The sequence below is a fragment of the Somniosus microcephalus genome, chromosome 3 (genome assembly GCF_052327205.1).
Source record: "Somniosus microcephalus isolate GS21.2 chromosome 3, FLI_Smic_1.0, whole genome shotgun sequence".
NCBI lineage: Eukaryota > Metazoa > Chordata > Chondrichthyes > Squaliformes > Somniosidae > Somniosus > Somniosus microcephalus.
The window spans coordinates 257408215-257435114 of NC_140989.1; the positions used below are offsets into that span (position 1 = coordinate 257408215).

At 50.7% G+C, this 26900-nt stretch overlaps 1 protein-coding gene across 1 annotated transcript in view; it reads left to right on the forward strand.

Annotated features, from left to right (window-relative positions):
- Positions 1 to 26900, forward strand: part of cdc73 (cell division cycle 73, Paf1/RNA polymerase II complex component, homolog (S. cerevisiae)) — a 498975-nt gene that overhangs the window by 78823 nt on the left and 393252 nt on the right. The window contains exon 8 of the mRNA XM_085982387.1: positions 26400 to 26498. Coding sequence (XP_085838513.1) covers positions 26400 to 26498 — 99 coding nt within the window. The remainder of the gene's footprint in view (positions 1 to 26399; positions 26499 to 26900) is intronic.

Below are 26900 nucleotides of genomic sequence, written 5' to 3' on the forward strand. Positions count from 1 at the left end.
ACTGAGCATGACGAGAGACTGAAAAAAGTGCTGGAAGCAACAAGGAAAACAAACCTGAAGCTGAATAGAGAGAAATGCCAGCTCGGGGTGACAGAACTGACATTCGTGGGAGATATCCTTAGCAGTGAGGGCATCAGACCAGATCCCAGAAAGGTGTCCGCCATTGAGAATATGCCAAAACCACAATGCAAAAAGGACGTGCAGAGGTTTAATGGAATGATCAACTACATGGGTAAATTCATATCCAACCTCTCAGAAAAGATGGCGCCACTGAGACAACTAACTGAAAAGAACATAGAATGGGAATGGAATCATGAGCATGAGAAGTCATGGAGCGATCTAAAGAAACTGCTCACAGAGGAACCAGTTCTGAGGTTTTATGACCCAGTGAGACCCATCAAGATATCATCAGATGCATCACAGAGTGGGCTCGGTGCTGTTCTTCTGCAAAAATATGACTACTGGCAATCTATTGCATATGCATCGCGCTCAATGACAGACGCGGAGACGCGATATGCTCAAATAGAAAAGAAGCTGCTGAGCATCACATACGCCTGTGAAAGATTTCACCAGTTTGTGGCAGGACAAGCAATCGGTGTAGAGACTGACCATAAGCCCTTGATTGCATTGTTCCAAAAGCCACTAAATAGCTGTCCGCTTCGAATACAAAGAATGATGATCAGGCTGCAACGCTATACACTGAATGTTGCGTACACACCGGGTAAGCTGATGTATACAGCAGACACGTTGTCCAGAACTGTTGACCCAAGTGAGCCCGCAAACACCAAAATGGATGACAAAGTGAACGCCTACGTGGACATGATCACAAGTGCACTGCCCATAGCAGATGCAAAAATGGAGCTCATAAAGACTGAGACAAACAAAGATGAAACAATGAGACGACTGAGGAAAAGCATCTTGGATGGATGGCCCAACATGAAGCAAGACTGCTCACCTGACATGGCAGAGTACTGGAACTGCAGGGCGGAACTATCAGTGGTCGAAGACATCATCTACAAAGGAAGTAAAATAGTTATCCCAAAGAGTCTGAGAAAAGAGATGTTAAAAAGGATCCATGGAGGACATCTGGGAATCGAAAAGTGTAAGAAAAGAGCACGAGAGGTGATGTACTGGCCACGAATCAACCAAGATGTGACAAATGAGGTGTCAAACTGCACAATATGCCTGAAATACCGAGCAAGCAATCCGGTAGAACCACTAAAGCCACACCCAGCGCCAGACAGACCTTACCAGAAGGTAGGCGCTGACCTATTCGTATGTCAAGGGAAGGACTATCTTGTAGTCACAGACTATTACTCCCTGTATCCAGAAGTTTGTAGACTATACACCACCACTGCAGATGCTGTGATAACATGTATGAAAGCCATATTCTCCAGACATGGCATGGCAAGCGAGGTCTTCACAGACAACGGACCCCAGTTTTACAATGCAAGTTTCCGACACTTTGCCAAAGAGTGGGACTTTGTCCACACAACGTCAAGTCCTCACTTTTCACAGTCCAATGGACTAGTGGAAAAATCGGTCCAGACAGTGAAACGACTGATGTACAAGGCAAAAGACAGTGGAACTGACTTCTACCAGAGCATGCTTGTATACCGCACAACGCCGCTCGAGTGTGGTATGTCACCAGCCCAACTCCTGATGGGACGTCTGCTAAGGTCAAACCTACCCATCCCGGAGAACCTCCTGAAAACAAAAGAGGGGGAGAAAGTGAGGAAGTTCAAAGAACAACAGAAAGAAAAGCAAAAGTACTACTATGACAGAGGAACACAAAACCTACCTGAACTCCACACTGGTGACCAAGTAAGGTTCAAAGACAAAACAAACATATGGACTCAGAAGGGAATTGTCCTGAGTGAAGTTCAACCAAGATCATACACCATTCAGACAGATGAGGGCGCTGTTCTGCGAAGAAATCGTCGAGTTCTTCTCATGGGACCAGCCACAGCAGGTCAAAAGACTGATCCTGTTGAACAACCTGATCACACAGCTGAGAAACCATCATCTGAGGCAACAACTCAGATTCAAGGACAATCAATCAGAAAATCCTCAAGACACGTGAAGCCTCCTGAGAGACTCATTGAGCAAGTTTAAGGACTCTTGTTTATAGAAGGAAGTAATGTTATCTTATTCTTTCTTCAAGTTCTAGGTATTTACATATTTCATGTGATCACACAAAACAAGGTTAAAAAACCTTGATCATGATAATGATAATGTAAGTTCATTAAGTGTTACAGTTAAAATGCAGAGTAATACAAAGAAAACATGTTGTTAGATAAAAGTAAAATACTTTTGTTTTAAGAAAGGGAGATGTAATGATATCAGCAAATAGTGATGGTATTTGCCTGTTTGATTATTTATGCCTTACCAGCATATTTGCCTGATTGATTATTTATGCCTGACCAGCAGAGGGCATGTGAGAGACAAGCAGTTTAGTTTTAGTTTCGTTTTAGATGGATCTCTAAGATGGTGTCTCATGTAATGCTGTTAACTGAGTTGAACATACTTTAGATAAAAAGACAAGCTCTTTCATGAATGTGTCGTCATTGAACCCACATACAAATCGATACACACTGTATTTTGAAATTCACAAACTTTGAACTTTCCACTGTTGTGCAGTATTCATTAGGTTCAAAACCTAACGTGTTTCTGACTACACAGCCATAAAACAAAGATTTTTGCAACTTGAGTAAAATGCTCCCCCTTGCTCTCTCTTTCTGTCTTAATTTCAAAAGAATTCAAATCATTTTGTGCAATCAAGGGATTATATTCCCTTACTATAATATCGGAGCTATTGTGTTGCTTATTACAGTGCCACCTGCTGGCATAGCAGTTATTGCAGGTGTTTAAAATGAATTTCTAAAACTGCGTGCCTCATATACTCAATATACTATATAATAATAGATACGCTGTTGCAATGCCTGCTTTACTAACTTACCTTTTAGTCTTGCATCGAGCTGCTTGGTTTCCATTTTTTGACTTTGTCCCTGTTTACTACAAGCCTTGAGCCTCTTCTCACTTCAGCAAATTTGGAAGTACTTCAATTTAAACAGTAATACAGCCTCTAAATGATTTGATAGGTTTAGAAAGTTGAAAAATTATAATTTCTTGTTCTAGAGCTGACACCATTGGAAAATATAAATAGCAGCTGCTGGCAGCTCAGGGCATAACAAATGTATAAAAAAAGAACGGAGAGTTTTAGCAGCATAGAAGAGGCTGTAAATGCTTTTTCTTCTCTATTCTGTTGGGAATTTATATTTTCTGTTGTCTGTTGCTTTCCCAATATTTTCCAGATGACTCTGCTGCCTTCGCCGACTAAATAATTAAATAGTACACCATCATTGGAGCTATTTATTGGCTGCTCAATCCATAATTAAAAAAAAAGAAAATTGGCGAGTTGTAAATGCTTCCTCTTTTTTATTCTGTTCGGAATTGACATTTAGCTCCGCTATTTTTCCAAATTGTTTTTGTTGGCTCCGATGGGAGGGTGGGGTGGCAGGGGAGAGGGGAATAAATAGCAATAACAACAGAAAATGCTGGAAAAACTCAAGCAGGCCAGGCAACATCCATGGAGAGAAATTAGAGTCAACGTTTCGGGTCAAAACCCTTTATCAAGACTAAAGAGGCACAGGGAATGAAATGGATTAAGAGGCCGAGCTGGGAGAGAACAAAAGAGAAGAGACATTAAGAGGTATTCAAAACGAGACGAGATGGTGATAGGACTAATGGAGACAAAAGACAGCGCTAGATTAGGTGTGAAATGCGTTAGCAGAATGGGAGACAGCTGCCATGTAGGAGAGAGAAAAAATAAGGGAAGTGGGGCGGTGGGGGGGGCGGGGGGGGTGCGGAAGGGGGGGGGGGGGGAGAAACCAAAACAAAGGTGTGGATAAAAAATATAAGTAAAAATGTAATAGGGGCCGAGGTTATGATCTGAAATTGTTGAACTCGATATTGAGTCCGGAAGGCTGTAAAGTGCCTAATCGGAAGGTGAGGTGCTGTTCCTCGAGTTTACGTTGAGCTTCCGTGGAACAATGCAAGAGGCCAAGGACGGTGAGGTCCGAGTGGGAATGGAGCGGTGAATTAAAATGATAGGCGACCGGAAGCTCGGGTCACCCTTACGGACTGAACGGAGGTGTTCCGCAAAGCGGGCACCCAATCTGCGTTTGGTCTCCCCAATGTAGAGGAGACCGCATCGTGAGCAGCGAATACAGTATACTAGATTGCAAGAAGTACAAGTAAATCGCTGTTTCACCTGGAACGGGTGTTTGGGGCCCTGGACAGTGGGAAGGGGGGAGGTATAAGGGCAGGTGTTACATCTCCTGCGCTTGCACGGGAAGGTGCCAGGGGAAGGGGTGCTGGGGGGTGATAGAGGAGTGGACTAGGGTGTCTCGGAGGGAGCGGTCCCTACGGAATGCTGAAAGGGGAGGGGAGGGGAAGATGCGTTTGGTGGTGGGATCACTTTGGACGTGGTGGAAATGGCGGAGGATGATCCGTTGAATGTGGAGGCTGGTGGGTTGAAAGGTGAGGACAGGGGGAACCCTATTGTGGTTCCGGGAGGGAGGGGCAGGGGTGAGGGCAGAAGTGTGGGAGATAGAACGGACACGGTCGAATAAATAGCATGCTGTCATTGGAGCTGCTGTCTCCTCAGTGCATTGAAAATGAAGTTCTGTTTTACAACATAAAGAAAACCTGCAAATATCTCTGTAGTGCACTTCTGTGGTTTACTTCTTGATGTGAGCATGGTTGCTTGCCTGCTGGTGTTGGCTGGTTTGTAGGTAGTGTGCTGATATTCACATCACTAACTCTTTCCTGTGAGCTAGTGGTGGTGGATTTAATGTTACTTTGTCTGGGTTTGGTTTTCCTGCTAATATTTTGTAGCGACAAACATAATAACTACACATTTCACAATTATTCAAGTTCCCAAGTTTCTTTTTCATGAACATCTTTTCATAGAGCACAGAAAGAGTCCATTCAGCACATTGTGCCTGTGCCAGCTCTTTGAAAGAGCTATCCAATTCATCCCACTCCTGCTCTTTCGCCCATAGCCCTTTTGAAGCTTGCCATTGAATCTGATTCCACCGCCCTTTCAGGCACTTCATTCCAGATCATCATAACTCTCTGCGTAATTTTTTTTTCTTGTCGTCTCTGGTTCTTTTGCCAATTACCATAAATCTGTGTCCTCTGGTTACTGACCTTTCTGCCACTGGAAACAGTTTTACCTTATTTACACTATCAAAACGGTTCCAAGATTTTGAACGTCTGTCAAATCTCTCTAACCTTCTCTGCTCTACAGAGAACAACCTCAGTTTCTTTAGTCTCTCCATTTAACTGAAATCTTTCATCCCTGGTACTATTCTAGTAAATCTGCTCTGCACCCTCTCTAAGGCCATGACATCCTTCCTAAAGTGTGATGTGCAGAATTGTCTTAGTGGCACTTTCTGTCAGCCACTGATTTAAGGAGGCTTGTTACCACATTGTTGTGGAATATTAAGATGATCGTTCAGTATTGTACAGATCTTTGTTTCATGTGTGCAGCATCACGGGAGATCTATTGAAAGATGGGAAGATTTCTTTCTTTCTTCTCCCAATTGCCTCTTTTAAGTCTGAGTCAGTGTAGTTTGTTGGCGCCAGTTGGCAAGTAGTCTGCTCTTTGGTATGTTCAGGCAGAAGCCAAACAACTCTGGGTTTGAAGCGCTCTTGGGTATTGCACCGCACCACCCTGTGACTGGAATTGGGTACTGCTGCACAATTTGTTTCAATATAGAGATTTGTTGCAGTGGCTTCCTCCCCTGTGTCAAGACCAAAATGCTACTGCAAATTACAGGAAACTTTGTGTTATCCGGAGGCTAAATGTCCGGCAAACTCGAGCCACCGGCAAAAATCAGGAGCCGTTTTGTTAGTTTTTTTTTTCTTTTCGTTGCTTTTTTCCAACATTCAAGCTCTGCAAGGTCTCGCTGAAGCTGTTGCTAAGCTACAGAGATGCTTGCAAGGTACGGCCGACTGTTTAGAAGCTGTTGCTAAGCAACAGGGTTTGTTGCCAGATACGGAGCTCAAAATCTCCGTATGTTTCAACATTAGCGCTGGTTTGTCCGGCAGTTTTGATGGGACGGCAACAGCTCGGTCCCGTTGATGCCGGATAGCACAAAGTTTCCTGTAATATCATCCTGTTGGGGTTCAGATGAAGAGTTTATGCTGGTGTTTTAACAAAAAGCAGTAGGCTCAAAATCTCAGCCTAGGAAAATTGATACAGTACTTGGAGTTTGTTTTTCTTGACGTATCCTTCAGTGTGACTATAATAAGCATTTTCTTATTGCAGTTTTTTTGTGGCGGGCGGTAAATGTTCTGGCATGGCATGCTGATATTCCGCACTTGTTCTCTCCCACTGTACCAAGTCCCCTATTGCGAGTACATTCTTATGTATGTATGTTTTTTTTTGCATTTGCCCTGCCTGGCTGCTCAAAGTCTCTGATTAGATCAGTGTCAGCTTGCGTCTGAGGTTTCTAATTGGTTTGCGGTTTCTGCAGTTGAGTTTTTTTATATACCAGTCAGATACTAGCAAAAAGTCATCTCATTTCAGCTGCCATCATAGTTCCCTGGTATTGAAGCTGGAAGGCTGCATGCATAGTGATTGATATATATACAGTTGTATGTTGATCTCCTGTAGTGTTCATGGTGAATCAGGGGATATACGGATGCAACTGTTAAAGTTTGCTGCTTACAGAAATGCGTGCTGTACACAAAACATTTATATTTTAGCAGATTTCCCATGACTTTGCTCACTGAGTTAGAGGATGTACTGTTTTATAAGAATAATGGTATTATGCCATGTATCACACAATGTGGGTTACTGATTTATGGTGACTAAACTCTGGTGGGAATCTGAGAGTTTGGTAGCACTAGAGCGGGACATGTCTTTGTTTAACCGCAGTTAGCATGAGTGTCTGGGGCTTAGTAGCATGTGGGGAGGGTATTGGGAGTTTTCAGTAACATAGGAGGGCGGTCCTGGAGTTTGGTAGCACCAGGTGGAGCCTTGGGTTTCAGTAGCACAGGAGAGGGGGAAATTTTGGCTTTGACAGAACTGGGATAGGGATCCTAGGGTTTGACGGCACTTCAATGGGAAACCTAATGTCTCCACAATGCGGCGTAGGGTTCAGGGCCTTTGGGAACTGTCCACGTTTGGAAATCTGAGTGTGGTAGCATTGGGTCGGATTCAGGAAGCAGTTCATAATTATGACAAAACATTTTTGCTCAAAGAAGCTTGCTTTTCCCTTGACCTACTGCAGCTGGATAAATACATAGCTGGAAAGAAAATGGAAGTAATTACAAATGCTCGAAATCTAAAATAAAAACAGAGAATGCTGCAATTACACAGCAGGTCTGCAGTATCTATAAAGAGAAAAGATGGGTGGACATTCCAGTGTAACCTAAAAGTAGCAACACAGGTCAATATGGCCATTAAAAAAAAAAAAAAACAAGCACTGGGGTTCATTTCTAGAGGGGTAGAATTGAAAGGCAGAGAAGTAATGTTAAACTTGTATTGAACTTTGGTTAGACCACACTTGGAATGCTGTGAACAGTTCTGGTCTCCATATTATAAAAAGGATATCGAGACATTAGAGAAGGTGCAAAAAGATTCATAAAGTATATCCTCTCAGTTGTGGTATCATCCTTATCAGGAAAGTCTGAACAGGCTGGGGCTCTTGTCTCCAGAAAAGAGAAGGCTGAGGGGTGACCTGATAGAGGTCTTTAAGATAATGGAAGGGTTTGATAGGGTAGATGTAAGGAAAATGTTTCCACTTGTGGGGAGTCCAAAACTAGAGGTCATAAATATAAGAGCGTCAATAATAAATTCAGTAATTTATGAGAAACTCCTTTACCCAAAGAGTTGCAAGAATGTGGACTGCTCTACCACTAGGAGTAGTTGAGGCAAATAACAAATGCATTTAATGGGAAGCTAGATAAGCACATGAGGGGGAAAGGAATAGGATATGCTGATAGGGTTAGATGAAGAGGGGTGGGAGGAGGCTCGTGTGGAGCAAAAATTCCGGCACGGACCAGTTGGGCTGAATGACCTGTTTCTGTGCTGTAAATTCGATGTAACTTTTTTTGCTAGGACTGCACAAAGTGTAATAAGTGAGCTCTTCAGTGGAGCTGAGCAAAAGGGAAAGGGAAGATGAAGAGAAATAATGGGTTGAAAGGCTGGAAAGAGGTGAAAACTGGTAAATGATGTACAATGGCAATTAAAAGAACAAAAATTCACGAAAATGGCCAAGGCAGTGGAAAGGAAAAGGGGGAAAAGAAAAAAACTGTAAATGTAGTAAATATGAAAAAGAAACTGTGCTGGACACACATGGCAGGCTCGCACAGCAACATAATTAAAGATTATTTTGGAAGTATAACTAAATAAAGCACATGTGTTGATCACACCTTTTGTCTGTGACTTTGAGATGTAGCCTCTCTTTGAAACTTTACCACAAAATCTTTGTTCCTTTTCAAATGATTTGGAAAAAACATTGAGCTAATATTAAACCAGGAGGAAAAACTTTCTGTGCACTGAACTTGTTCCTGCAAACAATTTTGAAATCAAAACATTTTTCTGCCAATAATTAATAAACCAGATTTTACCTTTCATTTGAATTTCTTTTACCTGTTATAGCTTTTAGAATTCTTTGTCCAGCTGGTTTTGAAATCATTTGGAAAAACAAATAAATGGATCAATAATGTTACAGACTGAGGAAGACATGCTTGCTGTTGGATGCTGAGACAATCACACTGATGCATGCTGGAATATCCTCTATACCACATGCCCAGACTGCATATTCTGAGAGTTGCTGGCACAGGTTAGCTGTTGATTGCCTCATTTTCATGTGTGTGGCAGTAGTCGGAGAAGGGATGTAACAAGTACAGGAGACGATCGTGCCAGGGGAAGAAGAGCAACGCAAAGGGAGTGGAACTGTGGAGTATAGCACAACACTGTTTTAGCTATATAGTTCAGCATTTTGCATCCTTTGTTGATTGCTGATCTGTGGTGATTGGAGTATAGAGTGTCAAATCTAGAAAACCATATAAAAAAAAAAAAAAAAAGCAAAATACTGTGGATGGTAGAAAATGCTGGAAACACTCAGCAGGTCAGGCAGCATCTGTAGAGAGAGAAACAGAGTTAATGTTTCAGGTCGATGACCTTTCATCAGTTCTCCACCGATGCTGCCTGACCTGCTGAGTGTTTCCAGCATTTTCTGTTCTTGCTATTAACCTTAGATCATTTTCAATTTCACCGTAACTATTTTGAGGCCGTTCATGGAGTACATATGTCGCCCATCTTATTCCTATGCGCAGCATTTGATACTCTGTATTAAATTTATCTGCTATTGTTCTGGCCACTTAAATATTTGTTTGAAATTCTTGAGCTGATTCCTCAGAATCTACTCCTCCACCCCTCAATTTTTGATGCTGTGTGAGTTTAACCAATTTGCGTTCAATTCTTAATTCAAATTGTTAATGCAAATTAGAAACAGTAGTTATTGCAACACCCATTCCTCAGACATCCCATTCGGCACTCCTACTTTGACAGCAATCTGATGTTTTCTACACTTCAGCCAATTTCATAGAAACATAGAAGATAGGAGCAGGAGTAGGCCATTCGGCCCCTCGAGCCTGCTCCGCCATTCAATGAGATCATGGCTGATCATCCAAATTCAGTACCGTCCCTGCCTTCTCTCCATATCCCTTGATCCCTTTAACCTTAAGAAATATATCTAACTCCTTCTTGAATATATTTAATGAATTGGCCTCTACTGCCTTCTGTGGTAGAGAATTCCACAGGTTCACCACTCTCGGGGTGAAGAAATTCCTCCTCATTTCTGTCCTAAATGGCTTACCCCTTAGACTGTGACCCCTGGTTCTGGACTCCCCGACCATCGGGAACATCCTTCCTGCATCTAGTCTGTCTAGTCCTGTTAGAATTTTATAAGTTTCAATGAGATCCCCTCTCATTTCATATTAATTCCCAAATTTTAGCCTAAATCTTTGAGCTTAACCTGCAGCATTTCATGCAGAAGTTTGTCAAATGCCATTTTGAAGTCTAGATACGCCATGTTTTGTTGCTTTTGTTACACCGAGTTATTGTGATCTGGAATGTGCTGCCTGAAAGGGTGGTGGAAGCAGATTCAGTAGAACGATTTAAAAGAGAATTGGATAAATACTTGAAGGGAAAAAATTTTCAGGGCTGTGGGGAAAGGGCAGGACAGTGGGACTAATTGGATAGTAGTACCAAAGAACCAGCACAGGCACGATAGGCCGACTGGCCTCCTTCTGTGCTGTATCATTCTATGATTCTATGTTGGAGTACTCTGGGGATGTCACTTGCTCAGATTCAGCCTGACCAGTCGCCTTGACTTTTCTATGTTGGCTGCGATTTAGTAGGTTATCATTGTACAGGTAACCCTGAAGTTTGCTCCTGATAATTGATTCCATTATTTTGCTCCACGATTGAAGAGTTGACGGAGCCTGCTTTGTCGCCCTGTTTGAAAATGTACACCATGCAAGCCTGTGTCCAATCTACTGGGACTTCCCTGGTATTTGACTCCCTCATAATAATCACCAGCACTCCATAGATCTCCTTCCTGATTATCTGGTCATTATCACATTGCTGTTTGTGGGAGCTTGCTGCGCGCAAATTTGCTGCAGTGTTTCCTACATTACAACAGCGATTACACTTCAAAAAGTATTTCATCGGCTGTAAAGCACTTTGGGACGTCCAGTGGTCGTGGAAGGTACTATATAAAGGCGCTCGCCATACTCTGGGACAAATGCCATTCTTCTGAGGATTTATTTGTTTTCAGCCCTTTTAGACTGTCTAGTACTTCCATCTCATTCTTATCAAAGTTGTTAATTCACTTTGGATTATCACTGTTTAAGGAGGACATATCACTCATGTGAATACTTGGAAAGAAATAATCATTTTATTTTATGTATCGATCCGTTTGTTCCAAATCATAACGGACTACTTATCTTAATTTCTTTAGGGGGACTTTGTATGTTGTAACTGTTGGCCACTTCAGCCTGATTAATGCTTGCTGGAAACAAACTGCACGTGCGTATAGCTGAAATGCACATTATTTGTCTTGTGCTGAAGCTTTTAAAAAACAAATGAGTCTCCTCTGTTTAGGTGGATAGCTTAACGAGAGTTAGTTGCCAAGTCCACATAGGTAACAGTACAAATATTGATTACCTTGCTGCGAGAAAGAGCTAATTGTTTGGGAATGCAAGCCCCCTGGGAGAAAAAATACTCTTGTTCTGAGTTATTTCATTATTTTCTATGGAAAACCTGTCCAACACACTGATGCCTTCAAATTACTGTGATTAATAGCTGCATTTAATTGTAAAAGACACCCTCTTGATTGTCTATTGTCCCAGTTTGGTTTTCAAAGTAAGGAGGGGGGAGTCTTATATCAAGATTTCCATAATGCATTTCTGCTTTGGTAGGCAATTGGTGAGCTGGGAGCCATTGGAGCACTCAATATCTGAGTTGACATAAACCTTTCCTTGCAGGCTTTTATTCCAAATAAGAGAATGATCAAAGTTTCATTATTACTATTTTTGAATTGAGCATTGTTTTGCTGTAATAGAGCAATTCTTGCTTCTGTTTAATTTTCATTTAATTAACCTGATTTTTAATTTATAGCCCGAGATATATATAGTCAGTCAATGTTGCTTGTCCATCGCACAAGAGACTAGGTGATGGAGGCACTTTGTATTACTTTCAGTAAGCTTACAAGCAGCATTAGTGGTTTATTGGTCACCCCCAGAATTACTTTGCATATAAGCTCACATTTCCCTTCATGAATTGTAGGCTCGCCCATGGAAGCAACCTTTTATACTGGGCAGGAGAAAAAGTATCTGAAGAATGCTCAAATTGTAACAGTAATCATTAAGTATATTAATTTATCCTCGGTGTCAGCTCCATTGGCATCTTTTAGACTTTTCTTCTCCAGCCTCTCACTGTTACAATACTGAGAATTTCTTACTGATCTGTTTTGCTTATCAATAAAGCTATGCTTTTTTTTCTGCACATACTTCTTTACCCCTCTGCTCCTCCAATCATCCTTTTAATACGTTTTTGTATGTTCGTATATTTATCCTAGTGTCCCTCACCTTTCTCCCAGCTGGAATTGTAGAGGTTGTTCTTCCTCTCTTGTGCTTCTGGTTTAATTTTTGTTAATCCATTTAGGGTCAGGTTTGTTTTGTCTATGTTGCTGATCCTGTCTGTATTTATCCCCATGCTCAACATTATGGCCTAGAAATTCAGTTGTTAGCGCCAGCCGCTAGCGCCTTAGGAGGAGGAGAAGTGGGGCGCTAAGCGGCTAGCGCCCGGGCGTGGCGCGATCTGCGCCTCTTGTGAACTTCACTTAAGATTTAGCGGCGGCGCAAAACCGCAGCGCCCGCTCAGCTGCGCGCGCAGATCCTGACGTCATTTCATGGTGCAACGCCCTTGGTACGCCCCGAACCGGAACTTCAGTGGCGCCGCCCTTATGTGCGCCTGGCGCCCCCAGCGATTGGTAGAGGGGAGCGGTTCCCAGTCGCTGCGGGGTGCGGGGGGTGCTAATTAAAGGGGATTCCTCCTGCAGTATAAGTGGCAGCCATTTTGTTCCACTCCTCCTTTGTGAGAGACGGATATTTGGAGAGAGACAAAGGGAGAGAGCTTTCTGGTTTGACTCAACGCTCGCACAGGTACTTCTGGCTTCAGGCCAGAGCTTTGCACTTGGATTTAACTTTCAGTGCCATAGCCTTGATTCGAAACATATAATGGGGGCCGTGAGAGAGTGCCAGTCATGGCCAGATGGAGAAGGGCCAACAGGCGTCAGCACAGGAGGCCTTACCCACCCATGTCTGAGGAGCAGTGTGTTCGGAGGCTGCGATTCAGAAGGGAGGTGGTCACTGAGATCTGCCACCTGCTTCGCAGAGATCTGCAGCCACAGCTGAGGAGCAGGACATCTCTGTCGGTGGCAGCAAAGGTGACGGTGGCTCTCAATTTCTATGCCACCGGCTCCTTCCAATCCGCTACTGAGGACATTGCCAACATATCCCAGTTCGCGGTGCATTGCTGCATCCGCCAGGTGACCAATGCCCCTTTCAGAAGGAGACGTCAGTTCATCTCCTTCCCCATGACCCTGGACAAGCAGCAAGAGCGTGCAATGGGATTTGCAGCATTAGCGGGCTTCCCCATGGTGCAGGGCGCCATTGACTGCACGCATGTGGCTTTGCGAGCACCTCTACAGAATGCCGAGGATTACCGCAACCGGAAGGGCTACCGTTCGCTCAACGTGCAGTTGGTGTGTGACCACAGGCAGCTCATACTAGCTGTCAATGCCTGCTTTCCAGGCAGCAGCCACGATGCCTTCTTCCTGCGCCAGACTTCTGTGGCAGACATTTTCGAAGCCCAGGCTCACCCACGAGGATGGCTTCTCGGGGACAAAGGCTATCCTTTGTGTACCTGGCTGATGACCCCGCTCAGTGCGCCCAGCACCCCTGCTGAAGAGCGATACAATGACAGCCATCAAGCAACCAGGAACATCATTGAGCAAACAATCGGCGTGCTCAAGCAACGGTTCTGCTGTCTGGATCGTTCCGCGGGAGCCCTACAGTACTCGCCTGAGCGAGTCTCCCATTTCGTTGTAGTGTGCTGCATGCTGCACAACCTGGCTATCCGCAGGACTCAACCACTGCCAGCAGACATTGGAAGACCACCGGAGGAGGAGGAGCACCAACACGGGAGGGAGGCACAAAGTGCAAGGGCTGTCCGTCGGCGGCTTATTGCAACTCGGTTCTAGGCCCTCAGGGAATGGCTTGTGCCAATGAAAGAAGATGAATGTAGCCGCTCCGCAAGCCCTCAGCCGGTCAAGGCAACAAATACTTCCAAAAGCAAACATGGACAATGCGATTAAAGAAAATTTTTTACTGTGCAAACTCTGTGCCCTTCCCGCATGACAAACTAATTCAGAGAAACCCCCCAAAAAACTGTCAGAGACATAACTGGCTCTTCAGAAAATGCAAAAAGCAGTTAAACAAAAATGACCATGATCCTCGGCCTTTATATAAAAAAAAACGAACACAACAGTCTTGGCCTTCATATGTAAAAGAACACAGCGGTCTCGGCCTTCATATATAAAAAAAAACCCCTCTGCCTCCTATATAAAAAAAATCATTTGGCCACACCGTCTACTTTTTCCCTTGCGAGGGTGATCCATCTCGCTTCCGCGAGTGGCCCCTTCCCGCCCTGCAGCTCCTCCTCAATGGGACCCCAGTGGCTGCAGCAAGGCTGGGGGAAGACTGCTGGGGGTCAGATGGTGAGATTGCAGATGCCCTTGGGGGTCGGCCTGGACCAGCTCTGGGCCTGGAGGGGCCGGCTGCTGACTGCTCCAACTCTGCTTGGGCGGCAGCAGTCTGTCCTACGGGTAGTGGCAGCTGCAGTGGAGGAGTGACAGTGTTGGGTGCAGGAATGCTGCCAACCTGACAGAGCATAGGCACTCCCTGGTCGACTGATACACTGGCACTCGTACAGGTCAGCACTGCAGCATGCGCAGCATTCTGCTGAAGCACAGACTGCTGGGCTGCTGCGGCGCGGCGAGTGCCCCGGCGATGCCTGGCCGAACCAGCGAGGGTGGCAGCAGTTAGTGCCCGTGTGGCCCTGGTCTGTGTCTGCATCACACCAGCCAGTGAATGCACGGCACGGCTGAGCACTTGGAAGCCGCCTGTGATGCAGCGAAGTCCTGCTGACTCCTAGCCTGTGCTGCCATGAAGTCCTGCAGACTCCTGGCCTGTGCTGCCCCGAATTCCTGCACACTCCTTGCCAGTGATTCTATGGAGTCAGACATCCTTGCCACTGCAGCCATGAGGTCAGTGTGCCTGCGCTCAGCCTGGGCGCCCATTTCAGCAAGGAGCCGAACCTCCTCTGCGCTCACCATAGCAGGACTGGAGGCCGCATTCACCCTCCGGGGAGAAGGCCGCCAAGCTTCCCCACCACTCCCGCGTTGCTGCAGCCCGCTGGGCCCTGGAGCTTCACTCTCCTCAGACCCTTCCCCCCCCCCCCCCCCCCCCGCTTCCCTCCAGGGAAGACGTGTCCCCATCATGGCCATGGGCTGCCTCGGCTGAGGGTGTCACTGATGGGCCGGCTTCCTCTTCCTCCTCCTCGATTTCCGAATCAGACACAGTGCCAGCTTGAGGGCCCGCCTCCTCACCTGGCGATTCACCATCTGAAAGCAGGGAGGCACAAGAGTTGCTTTAGCGTGAGGACAGGGCGGCAGCGAGGGAGGCATGAGTGCTGCAATGCACTGCATTGGTTCGATAGTGGCAAAGGATGCTGGTGTGAGGCGCAAGTGGAAAGAGGTGTCAAAAAGGTGATGCCCTTAACATTGGGGCCCAGAACAGGATCGGCATCTCCACTGGCGACGGGGCCAATCAGCTGGCCTGCCATAATGCGCTCCACACGCTGCTCCAGGTCGCTGAGCTGTTTGAGGTCAGGACGGCCTCCCACTGTCTGTCGCTGCTGCCTTCGGTTGTGGGCCAGCTTGCCCTGCAAGAGAAAGGACGGCCTCTAAGTACGGTGTCAAGCCCTGATCTTGCCTGCACTGCCTCCCATGGTGGAATAGCCCTGACAGTGTGAAGCCTTGATCTTGCTTGCACTACCTCCCATGGTGGAAAAGCCCTGACAGTGTGAAGCCCTCATCTTGCCTGCACTGCCTCCCATGGTGGAATAGCCCTGACAGTGTGTAAAGTCCTGAATGTGCAAGTGATTTTCATGACATCCCATAGCTGCTGGATGAGGGCTGGGCATTAGGGCTTTCAGGTCCCTTTGGCCATAAAGTGAGGTGCACATGCAGGGATGAGGAGGATACTGGAAAGGGTACTCATCCTGACAACCCGAGTGAGGTCGTTGAACTTTTTTCTGCATTGCACAGGAGTCCTGCCAACCACGCTGTTGGAGGTCACCTTGTTTGCCACCTCCCTCCAGGCTTTTCGATACTCGTTGGGCAGCGGCCTCCTGCCACTATCAGGGAAGAGGACAAGGCGCCTGCGCTCCACTGCGCCAACCAGTACCTTCAGGGCACCCTCGCTGAAGCGCTGCGCTCGCTCCCTGGCCTTCTCCATAGTCGTGGGTGTTGACCTGTTGAAGCAGCTATGTTCAGGCCTTGATTCAGGGTTGCAGTGTGCAGGGCGTGGCAGCCAAACAAATCCACCCTCCCCCTTTAAGAGCTGACTGGCGCCAGCGTGTCTGCCTTCAATCAGCAACTCGCTGCACCTGTGCTGCGCCCGCCCTCGGTGGTAGCGCCCCAGCTCGCCGGCTTAGTGCCTTATGATAGTTGTGCATCGCCTGCTTTAGCGTAGCAGCAACCTCTTGGGGAGATGCAACTGAATATCGGCGAAGGTGGCGCTAAGTTGCGCTGGGTGCAAAATTTAGCGAACGCCCGGCTGTAGCGCCCCAAACGTGGCTATACTGAATTTCTAGGCCTATGTCTTTAAAAGTATTCCACTTGTCTGCTGCTGAAGTGCTGTTGGACAAGCCTTGCACCGCTCCCCCCCCGCCCCACCCAGTCAATTTGCTTAAGTTGTCCCCTCATATTTTCTTTGTCAGACATTTAAAAATTCTATACTTGGCTCCTAGTCTTCAATTTCTGAATCTTAGATCATGATGAACTTGATCATTCCATAGCAGCTATCCCCCAATGATGCCTTGATTTCCATTTCCATTATCTTACCTGGATCACTTTACTATTACCAGATCAGGATGTGCACCACCTCTGTGGCTTCCCTGATTAGGTTGTGAAACAGTCATATATTAAGTTTACCAATTGTGATCATGAACCACTTGAGTATTCCCATTTTCTGTTAAATGTAATTTGATAAATTTACCCTAAATTTGAATTGGATAGTTGAGTAAGGACAATTGTGGATTATGTGCGAAGGATTGAATGACTGGATTATGCAGTTTCCCTGTCAAATGCTCTCATTACTTTTAAATTGATTTTGCTTCTACCACATGTTATTTGTATGTTAAAGAAAATAATGATTGGTTATAAGCCTTTGAGATTCGCGGTCGTATAATGTTGACATCAGTAATTCCACTGTTATGAAGCAACCTATTGAGCCTAATCCATTGCTTGGCATACTGGGTATACTATGTGTGTGTGTGTGTGTATATATCTACAATTAAAATATCTATCTATCTACTATTAATATATATAAAAGGATACATCTGTCTGTATTGAATTAACTCGAAAGTTATAGAGCGTACCTACACGTGTGTTACATCGAAAGAAAGCTGACGATTCCAGAACCGTCCTAAGCGTATTTACGTTTCGGCCGGACAAAAATTGCGCCCGCGGTATCCAAAAAACGTTCAACATTCCGCTCATTAGCATCGAGTGACGTCGAGGTCGACCAATCGTACGGCGGGTTCCTGGCGCGTGCGGGCGGGCCCTCCAACGGTCGAGTGACGGGACGATTGACCAATCCTACGCTTCGGTGACCTGACGGTCCACCAATCGGTGCGTGTGTGGGCGGGCCTTATCGTTCTGAACCGAGGTGAGTCGCCGCCACCTTGATTCCAAACTTTTCATTTCTTTTTCCCGCTTTCTGCGTCTTTAAAAAAAAAAAGTTCCTTTTAAAACAGAAATTCTTTAAAAAAAAAAAAAGTTAATTACTTTCAGAAATTGTTTTTTAAAAAAAAAAGTTAATTACTTTCTAAATCTTTTATCTAATCTCATTAATTTTCCTACCTTTCCCTGTTTTTGCAGGTAGGCCTCTAAGCCTGGGCGTCTGTTGCCAGTCATGCTGGACCCTAGGCAATTGTTTTGTGGCAAGCTCCTCCCACCCCTCACCCCCCCCCCCCCCCCGCCCCTTCGGTCTCCCCCATAACGTGATGGTTGACCAATCCTATGGCATGTGTGGGCGGGGCCTGATGCTTAATAAGACAGAATAAATAAAAGTTACTTTAGTCTTCGCGAACACTGGAGTGACTGCAGCAACTATTGCAATGTAAGTGAAGAGATAGAGAATAAATAATTCAGTTTTTATATCTTCTAACTTTATATCTTTCCTTAAAAAACTTTCGGTTTTCAAAAGCCAAAAGTTTTTAAGGAAAGAACATATAAAGTTAGAAGATTTCCGATTTTGTACTTTGCAGCTACTTTTTTTTTTAAAGTAAAGAAATTTTGCAGTTTTTATTAAGAATTTTTTTTTTCCCGTGCTTCCAACCGACATGAGAAAATGGCCGCCGGCTTCTTCACGCACCTTCAAGGCTGGCCGCACCCGCCCTGAAGGCTGGCAGACAGTTTTTTTCTTTCTGGCCCCGCCCACTATCCCCTCTCCAGCCCCCCCACCCCCCCCCTCCCTCTCTCTCTCTCTCAAGGGTTAACCCGGCAACCGGCTCTGGAGATCGGGAGGGGAGGAGGGTTACCCCGTCAACTGGGCCCGGCCATCTTTCATCCTGGCAGCAGTTCAATGCAGCGACACCACAGCGCCATATTTGATCCTGGCGGCACGACAATTTCTCGTGACGCCATCTTTGATCATGGCAGAACTTCAATGTGGGCCCGAACAGCGCCATCTTTAGTCTGGGCTGCCCGGTTTCTTCCTCCTTCCCTCTCTCCTTCCCCCTCCCTCTCTCTCTCCCCCCTCCCTCTCTCTCTCCCCCCTCCCTCTCTCTCTCCCCCCTCCCTCTCTCTCTCCCCCCTCCCTCACTTCCCCCCCTCCCTCTCTTCCCCCCTCCCTCTCTTCCCCCCTCCCTCTCTTTTTCCCCCCCCTCCCTCTCTTTCCCCCCCTCCCTCTCTTTCCCCCCCTCCCTCTCTTTCCCCCCCTCCCTCTCTTTCCCCCCCTCCCTCTCTTTCCCCCCCTCCCTCTCTTTCCCCCCCTCCCTCTCTTTCCCCCCCTCCCTCTCTTCCCCCCCCTCCCTCTCTTTCCCCCCCTCCCTCTCTTTCCCCCCCTCCCTCTCTTTCCCCCCCTCCCTCTCTTTCCCCCCCTCCCTCTCTTTCCCCCCCCTCCCTCTCTTTCCCCCCCTCCCTCTCTTTCCCCCCCTCCCTCTCTTTCCCCCCTCCCTCTCTTTCCCCCCTCCCTCTCTTTCCCCCCTCCCTCTCTTTCCCCCCTCCCTCTCTTTCCCCCCTCCCTCTCTTTCCCCCCTCCCTCTCTTTCCCCCCTCCCTCTCTTTCCCCCCTCCCTCTCTTCCCCCCCTCCCTCTCTTCCCCCCCCTCCCTCTCTTCCCCCCCCTCCCTCTCTTTCCCCCCCTCCCTCTCTCTCCCCTCCCCCCCCTCTTCCCCCCCAGTCGCGCTCTCTTCCCCCCCAGTCGCGCTCTCTTCCCCCCCAGTCGCGCTCTCTTCCCCCCCAGTCGCGCTCTCTTCCCCCCCAGTCGCGCTCTCTTCCCCCCCAGTCGCGCTCTCTTCCCCCCCAGTCGCGCTCTCTTCCCCCCCAGTCGCGCTCTCTTCCCCCCCAGTCGCGCTCTCTTCCCCAACCAGTCGCGCTCTCTTCCCCCCCAGTCGCGCTCTCTTCCCCCCCAGTCGCGCTCTCTTCCCCCCCAGTCGCGCTCTCTTTCCCCCCCCAGTCGCGCTCTCTTCCCCCCCAGTCGCGCTCTCTTGCCCCCCCCAGTCGCGCTCTCTTCCCCCCCAGTCGCGCTCTCTTCCCCCCAGTCGCGCTCTCTTCCCCCCCAGTCGCGCTCTCTTCCCCCCAGTCGCGCTCTCTTCCCCCCAGTCGCGCTCTCTTCCCCCCAGTCGCGCTCTTCTTCCCCTGCCTCCAGTCGCGCTCCTCTTCCCCCCAGTCGCGCTCTCTCTCCCCCAGTCGCGCTCTCTTCCCCCCAGTCGCGCTCTCTTCCCCCCAGTCGCGCTCTCTTCCCCCCCAGTCGCGCTCTCTTCCCCCCAGTCGCGCTCTCTTCCCCCCAGTCGCGCTCTCTTCCCCCCCAGTCGCGCTCTCTTCCCCCCAGTCGCGCTCTCTTCCCCCCAGTCGCGCTCTCTTCCCCCAGTCGCGCTCTCTTCCCCCCAGTCGCGCTCTCTTCCCCCCAGTCGCGCTCTCTTCCCCCCAGTCGCGCTCTCTTCCCCCCAGTCGCGCTCTCTTCCCCCCAGTCGCGCTCTCTTCCCCCCAGGTCGCGCTCTCTTCCCCCCAGTCCGCGCTCTCTTCCCCCCAGTCGCGCTCTCTTCCCCCCAGTCGCGCTCTCTTCCCCCCAGTCGCGCTCTCTTCCCCCCAGTCGCGCTCTCTTCCCCCCAGTCGCGCTCTCTTCCCCCCAGTCGCGCTCTCTTCCCCCCAGTCGCGCTCTCTTCCCCCCAGTCGCGCTCTCTTTCCCCCCAGTCGCGCTCTCTTCCCCCAGTCGCGCTCTCTTCCCCCAAGTCGCGCTCTCTTCCCCCCAGTCGCGCTCTCTTCCCCCAGTCGCGCTCTCTTCCCCCCAGTCGCGCTCTCTTCCCCCCAGTCGCGCTCTCTTCCCCCCAGTCGCGCTCTCTTCCCCCCAGTCGCGCTCTCTTCCCCCAGTCGCGCTCTCTTCCCCCCCAGTCGCGCTCTCTTCCCCCCAGTCGCGCTCTCTTCCCCCAGTCCGCGCTCTCTTCCCCCCAGTCGCGCTCTCTTCCCCCCAGTCGCGCTCTCTTCCCCTCCAGTCGCGCTCTCTTCCCCCCAGTCGCGCTCTCTTCCCCCCAGTCGCGCTCTCTTCCCCCCAGTCGCGCTCTCTTCCCCCAGTCGCCGCTCTCTTCCCCCCAGTCGCGCTCTCTTCCCCCAGTCGCGCTCTCTTCCCCCCCCCAGTCGCGCTCTCTTCCCCCAGTCGCGCTCTCTTCCCCCCAGTCGCGCTCTCTTCCCCCCAGTCGCGCTCTCTTCCCCCCAGTCGCGCTCTCTTCCCCCAGTCGCGCTCTTTCCCCCCAGTCGCTCTCTCTTCCCCCCCAGTCGCAGCTCTCTTCCCCCCATCGCGCTCTCTTCCCCCCAGTCGCGCTCTCTTCCCCCAGTCGCGCTCTCATCCCCCAGTCGCCGCTCTCTTCCCCCCCCAGTCGCGCTCTCTTCCCCCCAGTCGCGCTCTCTTCCCCCAGTCGCGCTCTCTTCCCCCCAGTCGCGCTCTCTTCCCCCCAGTCGCGCTCTCTTCCCCCCAGTCGCGCTCTCTTCCCCCCAGTCGCGCTCTCTTCCCCCAGTCGCGCTCTCTTCCCCCCAGTCGCGCTCTCTTCCCCCCAGTCGCGCTCTCTTCCCCCCAGTCGCGCTCTCTTCCTCCCCTCAGTCGCGCTCTTCTCCTTCCCCCCAGTCGCGCTCTCTTCCCCCCAGTCGCGCTCTCTTCCCCCCAGTCGCGCTCTCTTCCCCCCAGTCGCGCTCTCTTCCCCCCCAGTCGCGCTCTCTTCCCCCAGTCGCGCTCTCTTCCCCTCCAGTCGCGCTCTCTTCCCCCCAGTCGCGCTCTCTTCCCCCCAGTCGCGCTCTCTTCCCCCCAGTCGCGCTCTCTCTTCCCCCCAGTCGCGCTCTCTTCCCCCCAGTCGCGCTCTCTTCCCCCCAGTCGCGCTCTCTTCCCCCCAGTCGCGCTCTCTTCCCCCCAGTCGCGCTCTCTTCCCCCCAGTCGCGCTCTCTTCCCCCCAGTCGCGCTCTCTTCCCCCCAGTCGCGCTCTCTTCCCCCCAGTCGCGCTCTCTTCCCCCCAGTCGCGCTCTCTTCCCCCCAGTCGCGCTCTCTTCCCCCCAGTCGCGCTCTCTTCCCCCCAGTCGCGCTCTCTTCCCCCCAGTCGCGCTCTCTTCCCCCCAGTCGCGCTCTCTTCCCCCCAGTCGCGCTCTCTTCCCCCCAGTCTCGCTCTCTTCCCCCCAGTCTCGCTCTCTTCCCCCCCGTCGCTCTCTCTTCCCCCCCGTCGCTCTCTCTTCCCCCCCGTCGCTCTCTCTTCCCCCCCGTCGCTCTCTCTTCCCCCCCGTCGCTCTCTCTTCCCCCCCGTCGCTCTCTCTTCCCCCCCGTCGCTCTCTCTTCCCCCCCGTCGCTCTCTCTTCCCCCCCGTCGCTCTCTCTTCCCCCCCGTCGCTCTCTCTTCCCCCCCCGTCGCTCTCTCTTCCCCCCCGTCGCTCTCTCTTCCCCCCCGTCGCTCTCTCTTCCCCCCCGTCGCTCTCTCTTCCCCCCAGTCGCTCGCTCTCTTCCCCCCCAGTCGCTCGCTCTCTTCCCCCCCAGTCGCTCGCTCTCTTCCCCCCCAGTCGCTCGCTCTCTTCCCCCCCAGTCGCTCGCTCTCTTCCCCCCCAGTCGCTCGCTCTCTTCCCCCCCAGTCGCTCGCTCTCTTCCCCCCCAGTCGCTCGCTCTCTTCCCCCCCAGTCGCTCGCTCTCTTCCCCCCCAGTCGCTCGCTCTCTTCCCCCCCAGTCGCTCGCTCTCTTCCCCCCCAGTCGCTCGCTCTCTTCCCCCCCCAGTCGCTCGCTCTCTTCCCCCCCAGTCGCTCGCTCTCTTCCCCCCCAGTCGCTCGCTCTCTTCCCCCCCAGTCGCTCGCTCTCTTCCCCCCCAGTCGCTCGCTCTCTTCCCCCCCAGTCGCTCGCTCTCTTCCCCCCCAGTCGCTCGCTCTCTTCCCCCCCAGTCGCTCGCTCTCTTCCCCCCCAGTCGCTCGCTCTCTTCCCCCCCAGTCGCTCGCTCTCTTCCCCCCCAGTCGCTCGCTCTCTTCCCCCCCAGTCGCTCGCTCTCTTCCCCCCCAGTCGCTCGCTCTCTTCCCCCCCAGTCGCTCGCTCTCTTCCCCCCCAGTCGCTCGCTCTCTTCCCCCCCAGTCGCTCGCTCTCTTCCCCCCCAGTCGCTCGCTCTCTTCCCCCCCAGTCGCTCGCTCTCTTCCCCCCCAGTCGCTCGCTCTCTTCCCCCCCAGTCGCTCGCTCTCTTCCCCCCCAGTCGCTCGCTCTCTTCCCCCCCAGTCGCTCGCTCTCTTCCCCCCCAGTCGCTCGCTCTCTTCCCCCCCAGTCGCTCGCTCTCTTCCCCCCCAGTCGCTCGCTCTCTTCCCCCCCAGTCGCTCGCTCTCTTCCCCCCCAGTCGCTCGCTCTCTTCCCCCCCAGTCGCTCGCTCTCTTCCCCCCCAGTCGCTCGCTCTCTTCCCCCCCAGTCGCTCGCTCTCTTCCCCCCCAGTCGCTCGCTCTCTTCCCCCCCAGTCGCTCGCTCTCTTCCCCCCCAGTCGCTCGCTCTCTTCCCCCCCAGTCGCTCGCTCTCTTCCCCCCCAGTCGCTCGCTCTCTTCCCCCCCAGTCGCTCGCTCTCTTCCCCCCCAGTCGCTCGCTCTCTTCCCCCCCAGTCGCTCGCTCTCTTCCCCCCCAGTCGCTCGCTCTCTTCCCCCCCAGTCGCTCGCTCTCTTCCCCCCCAGTCGCTCGCTCTCTTCCCCCCCAGTCGCTCGCTCTCTTCCCCCCCAGTCGCTCGCTCTCTTCCCCCCCAGTCGCTCGCTCTCTTCCCCCCCAGTCGCTCGCTCTCTTCCCCCCCAGTCGCTCGCTCTCTTCCCCCCCAGTCGCTCGCTCTCTTCCCCCCCAGTCGCTCGCTCTCTTCCCCCCCAGTCGCTCGCTCTCTTCCCCCCCAGTCGCTCGCTCTCTTCCCCCCCAGTCGCTCGCTCTCTTCCCCCCCAGTCGCTCGCTCTCTTCCCCCCCAGTCGCTCGCTCTCTTCCCCCCCAGTCGCTCGCTCTCTTCCCCCCCAGTCGCTCGCTCTCTTCCCCCCCAGTCGCTCGCTCTCTTCCCCCCCAGTCGCTCGCTCTCTTCCCCCCCAGTCGCTCGCTCTCTTCCCCCCCAGTCGCTCGCTCTCTTCCCCCCCAGTCGCTCGCTCTCTTCCCCCCCAGTCGCTCGCTCTCTTCCCCCCCAGTCGCTCGCTCTCTTCCCCCCCAGTCGCTCGCTCTCTTCCCCCCCAGTCGCTCGCTCTCTTCCCCCCCCAGTCGCTCGCTCTCTCCCCCCCCCAGTCGCTCGCTCTCTCCCCCCCCCCAGTCGCTCTCTCTCTTCCCCCCCCAGTCGCTCTCTCTCTCCCCCCCCCCCAGTCGCTCGCTCTCTTCCCCCCCCAGTCGCTCTCTCTCTTCCCCCCCCCAGTCGCTCTCTCTCTTCCCCCCCCAGTCGCTCTCTCTCTCCCCCCCCCAGTCGCTCTCTCTCTTCCCCCCCCCAGTCGCTCTCTCTCTTCCCCCCCCAGTCGCTCTCTCTCTCCCCCCCCCAGTCGCTCTCTCTCTCCCCCCCCAGTCGCTCTCTCTCTCCCCCCCCAGTCGCTCTCTCTCTCCCCCCCCAGTCGCTCTCTCTCTCCCCCCCCCAGTCGCTCTCTCTCTTCCCCCCCAGTCGCTCTCTCTCTTCCCCCCCAGTCGCTCTCTCTCTTCCCCCCCCCCCCCAGTCGCGCTCTCTCTCTTCCCCCCCCCCCCAGTCGCGCTCTCTCTCTTCCCCCCCCCCCCCAGTCGCGCTCTCTCTCTTCCCCCCCCCAGTCGCGCTCTCTCTCTTCCCCCCCCCAGTCGCGCTCTCTCTCCCCCCCCCCAGTCGCTCTCTCTCTTCCCCCCCCCCCCCCAGTCGCTCTCTCTCTTCCCCCCCCCCAGTCGCTCTCTCTCTTCCCCCCCCCAGTCGCTCTCTCTCTTCCCCCCCCCCCCCAGTCGCGCTCTCTCTCTTCCCCCCCAGTCGCTCTCTCTCTTTTCCCCCCCCCCCCCAGTCGCTCTCTCTCTTCCCCCCCCCCCCCCCCCCCCCCCCAGTCGCGCTCTCTCTTCCAACAACAACATGCCCTCGAAAAAGCCTCGGCACCGCCGGGCACTCCAGCTAGTCTATATATATATATATATAAAAGGATACTTCTGTCTGTCATTTCGTCTGTCTGTCTGTCTTGAATAAACTCGAAAGTTATAGAGCGTACCTACACGTGCGTTACGTCGAAAGAAAGCTGACGATTCCAGAACTGTCATAAGCGTATTTACTTTTCGGTCGGACTAAAATTGTTCGCAGCGTTATGCAAAAAACCTTCAAAATTAAACTCATTATCTACTAATAGCATTGATTGACTGACGTCAAGGTCGACCAATCCTGTGCCATCACGATTGACCAATCCTACAGTTCAGTCGCCTGATGGTTGGCCAATCACTGCGTCTGTGGGTGGGACTAATGCTTTTCAACTCAGGCATCGGGCAGCCATTGCTTCACTACTTCTAGCTCAAAATCTGCTAATCCAGCTTCTAAAAAGTTAGTATCTCTTTTAAAAATAACATCACATTTACCAAAAACGTTTTATAAGTACTTTCACTTTCATCTTTGAAGCTGTTAAAAGGTAGAAATGTTGCCCGGCAGCAGATTCACACAGGGACAGACAGACAGGCCCCAAAGCCTGGGACTCGATTTAAACCGCCCGGCCCAAAACAGCCCTGGCAAAGCCGGGCTCCCCCAGCTAGTATATTGATAGATAGATAGATAGATAGATACGGTCTCAGCAGTGTGACTGTAAATGGCTAGTTGTAGTATAGAAATTGATCATTAACCATTTTTGTCACAAAGTCCCTGAGATATTCCTGTAAATATATAATGTCGGTCCGTGTTTCCGCACTTGACTAGTTTTTATAAACAGCATGATTCTTGTGCTTATGGTGAGTAACATTAAAGGTGACTAAAGCCAGTTACTTGACAGTTGTGCTTAAATGGTGTAACCAGTTACATTTTCATTGTGACCTTGAAAGTCCCTGAAGTACCTATGTATAGATTGCTGTTCTTGTTTTCACTGACTTAAGCTAGATAAGCATTGATGTAATGGGATTGGACTGTTGTATCCGACTCATTCCATCGAATCTAGCTTTATTCTGAGGCTACCACTATCCTCCCAGAAGCAGCTGCAAAAAGTCCCCTTGGTGCCACTAACCGCTGCCACTAACCACCTTAAACTCGCATCTGGTCACCACTATCTTCCCATACAGATACAACTGATTATTTAAAAAAAAATCCTTAATTCCTGTGCAATATCCAGCTCTTATTAATGCATTTATTTACCCAGCAGCTGTAATCAATGTTCCCGTTCATTTTTTTTGGGTGTGTGGCCCCTTTAAGGGGCTGCGCGGCCCATTCAAAATTCCGCGCATGCCCAGTTTTTCGCATCGAAGAGCCGGCTGCTCGGGAGATCCGGAGAGCAGCCGCACGGCTTAAAGCGAACATTGGCTGTAATATGCTAATTTTGTGTTTTTGATCCAATGTTTAAATTGAAAATCTGTCAAAGAAGGCATTGTCTAAATTCTGGTATTCCTTACTTGTGCACACAAGATGGCAGTATGCAGCATGCTGAAAGATAGTGAAGTTCCGATTAATTCTTAATTATGCAGAACCGTAACTACCTTTCTGTGAACTATTCTTCGCGTTCACAGGCATCAGTTTTGTATGAAAAATGCAGATCATGTCACTGTATTCCATGTTTACTTAATAAAAGCTCCAGTGCTGCTGAATTTAACGCACTTTTTTCCTCCCTCAGAATTTTTCCAAGAACATATTTGCAATTTTACAATCGGTAAAAGCCAGGGAAGAAGGACGAGCACCAGAACAGAGACCCCCACAAAACACAATACAACCGGTAAAAACAAAAAAAGTTTTTTTTTTTCTCTCTCCCTTTTTAAGGAGGAATAAAATATATTGGGCTCGAATTTTCAAGCCCCTTGGAGGCGGCAGTGGGGGGAAAATTGCAGAATCGGGGGGCACGAACCCTTCCCGCCTCCATGCCCGTTTCCCAGGAGGCAGGTACCCAACCTGTGCTGGGAGCCGCCTCCCGAGGCGGGAAGGGGATTAGTGCCAATTAACTGCCTATTTTTAGCCCTGAAGTGTGGGCTGCCCGACGGCTCCAAACCACGCCAAGTTAGCGAGGCGGACCGTCGGGCTGAAGGGCTTGGCGGGTTCGAGATGTCCAGTGTTCAGGTGAGTGATGGGTGCATGAGTGCAGAGGTAAGTGTGTTTGGTGTGTGTAAAGTGTTTAAATAAG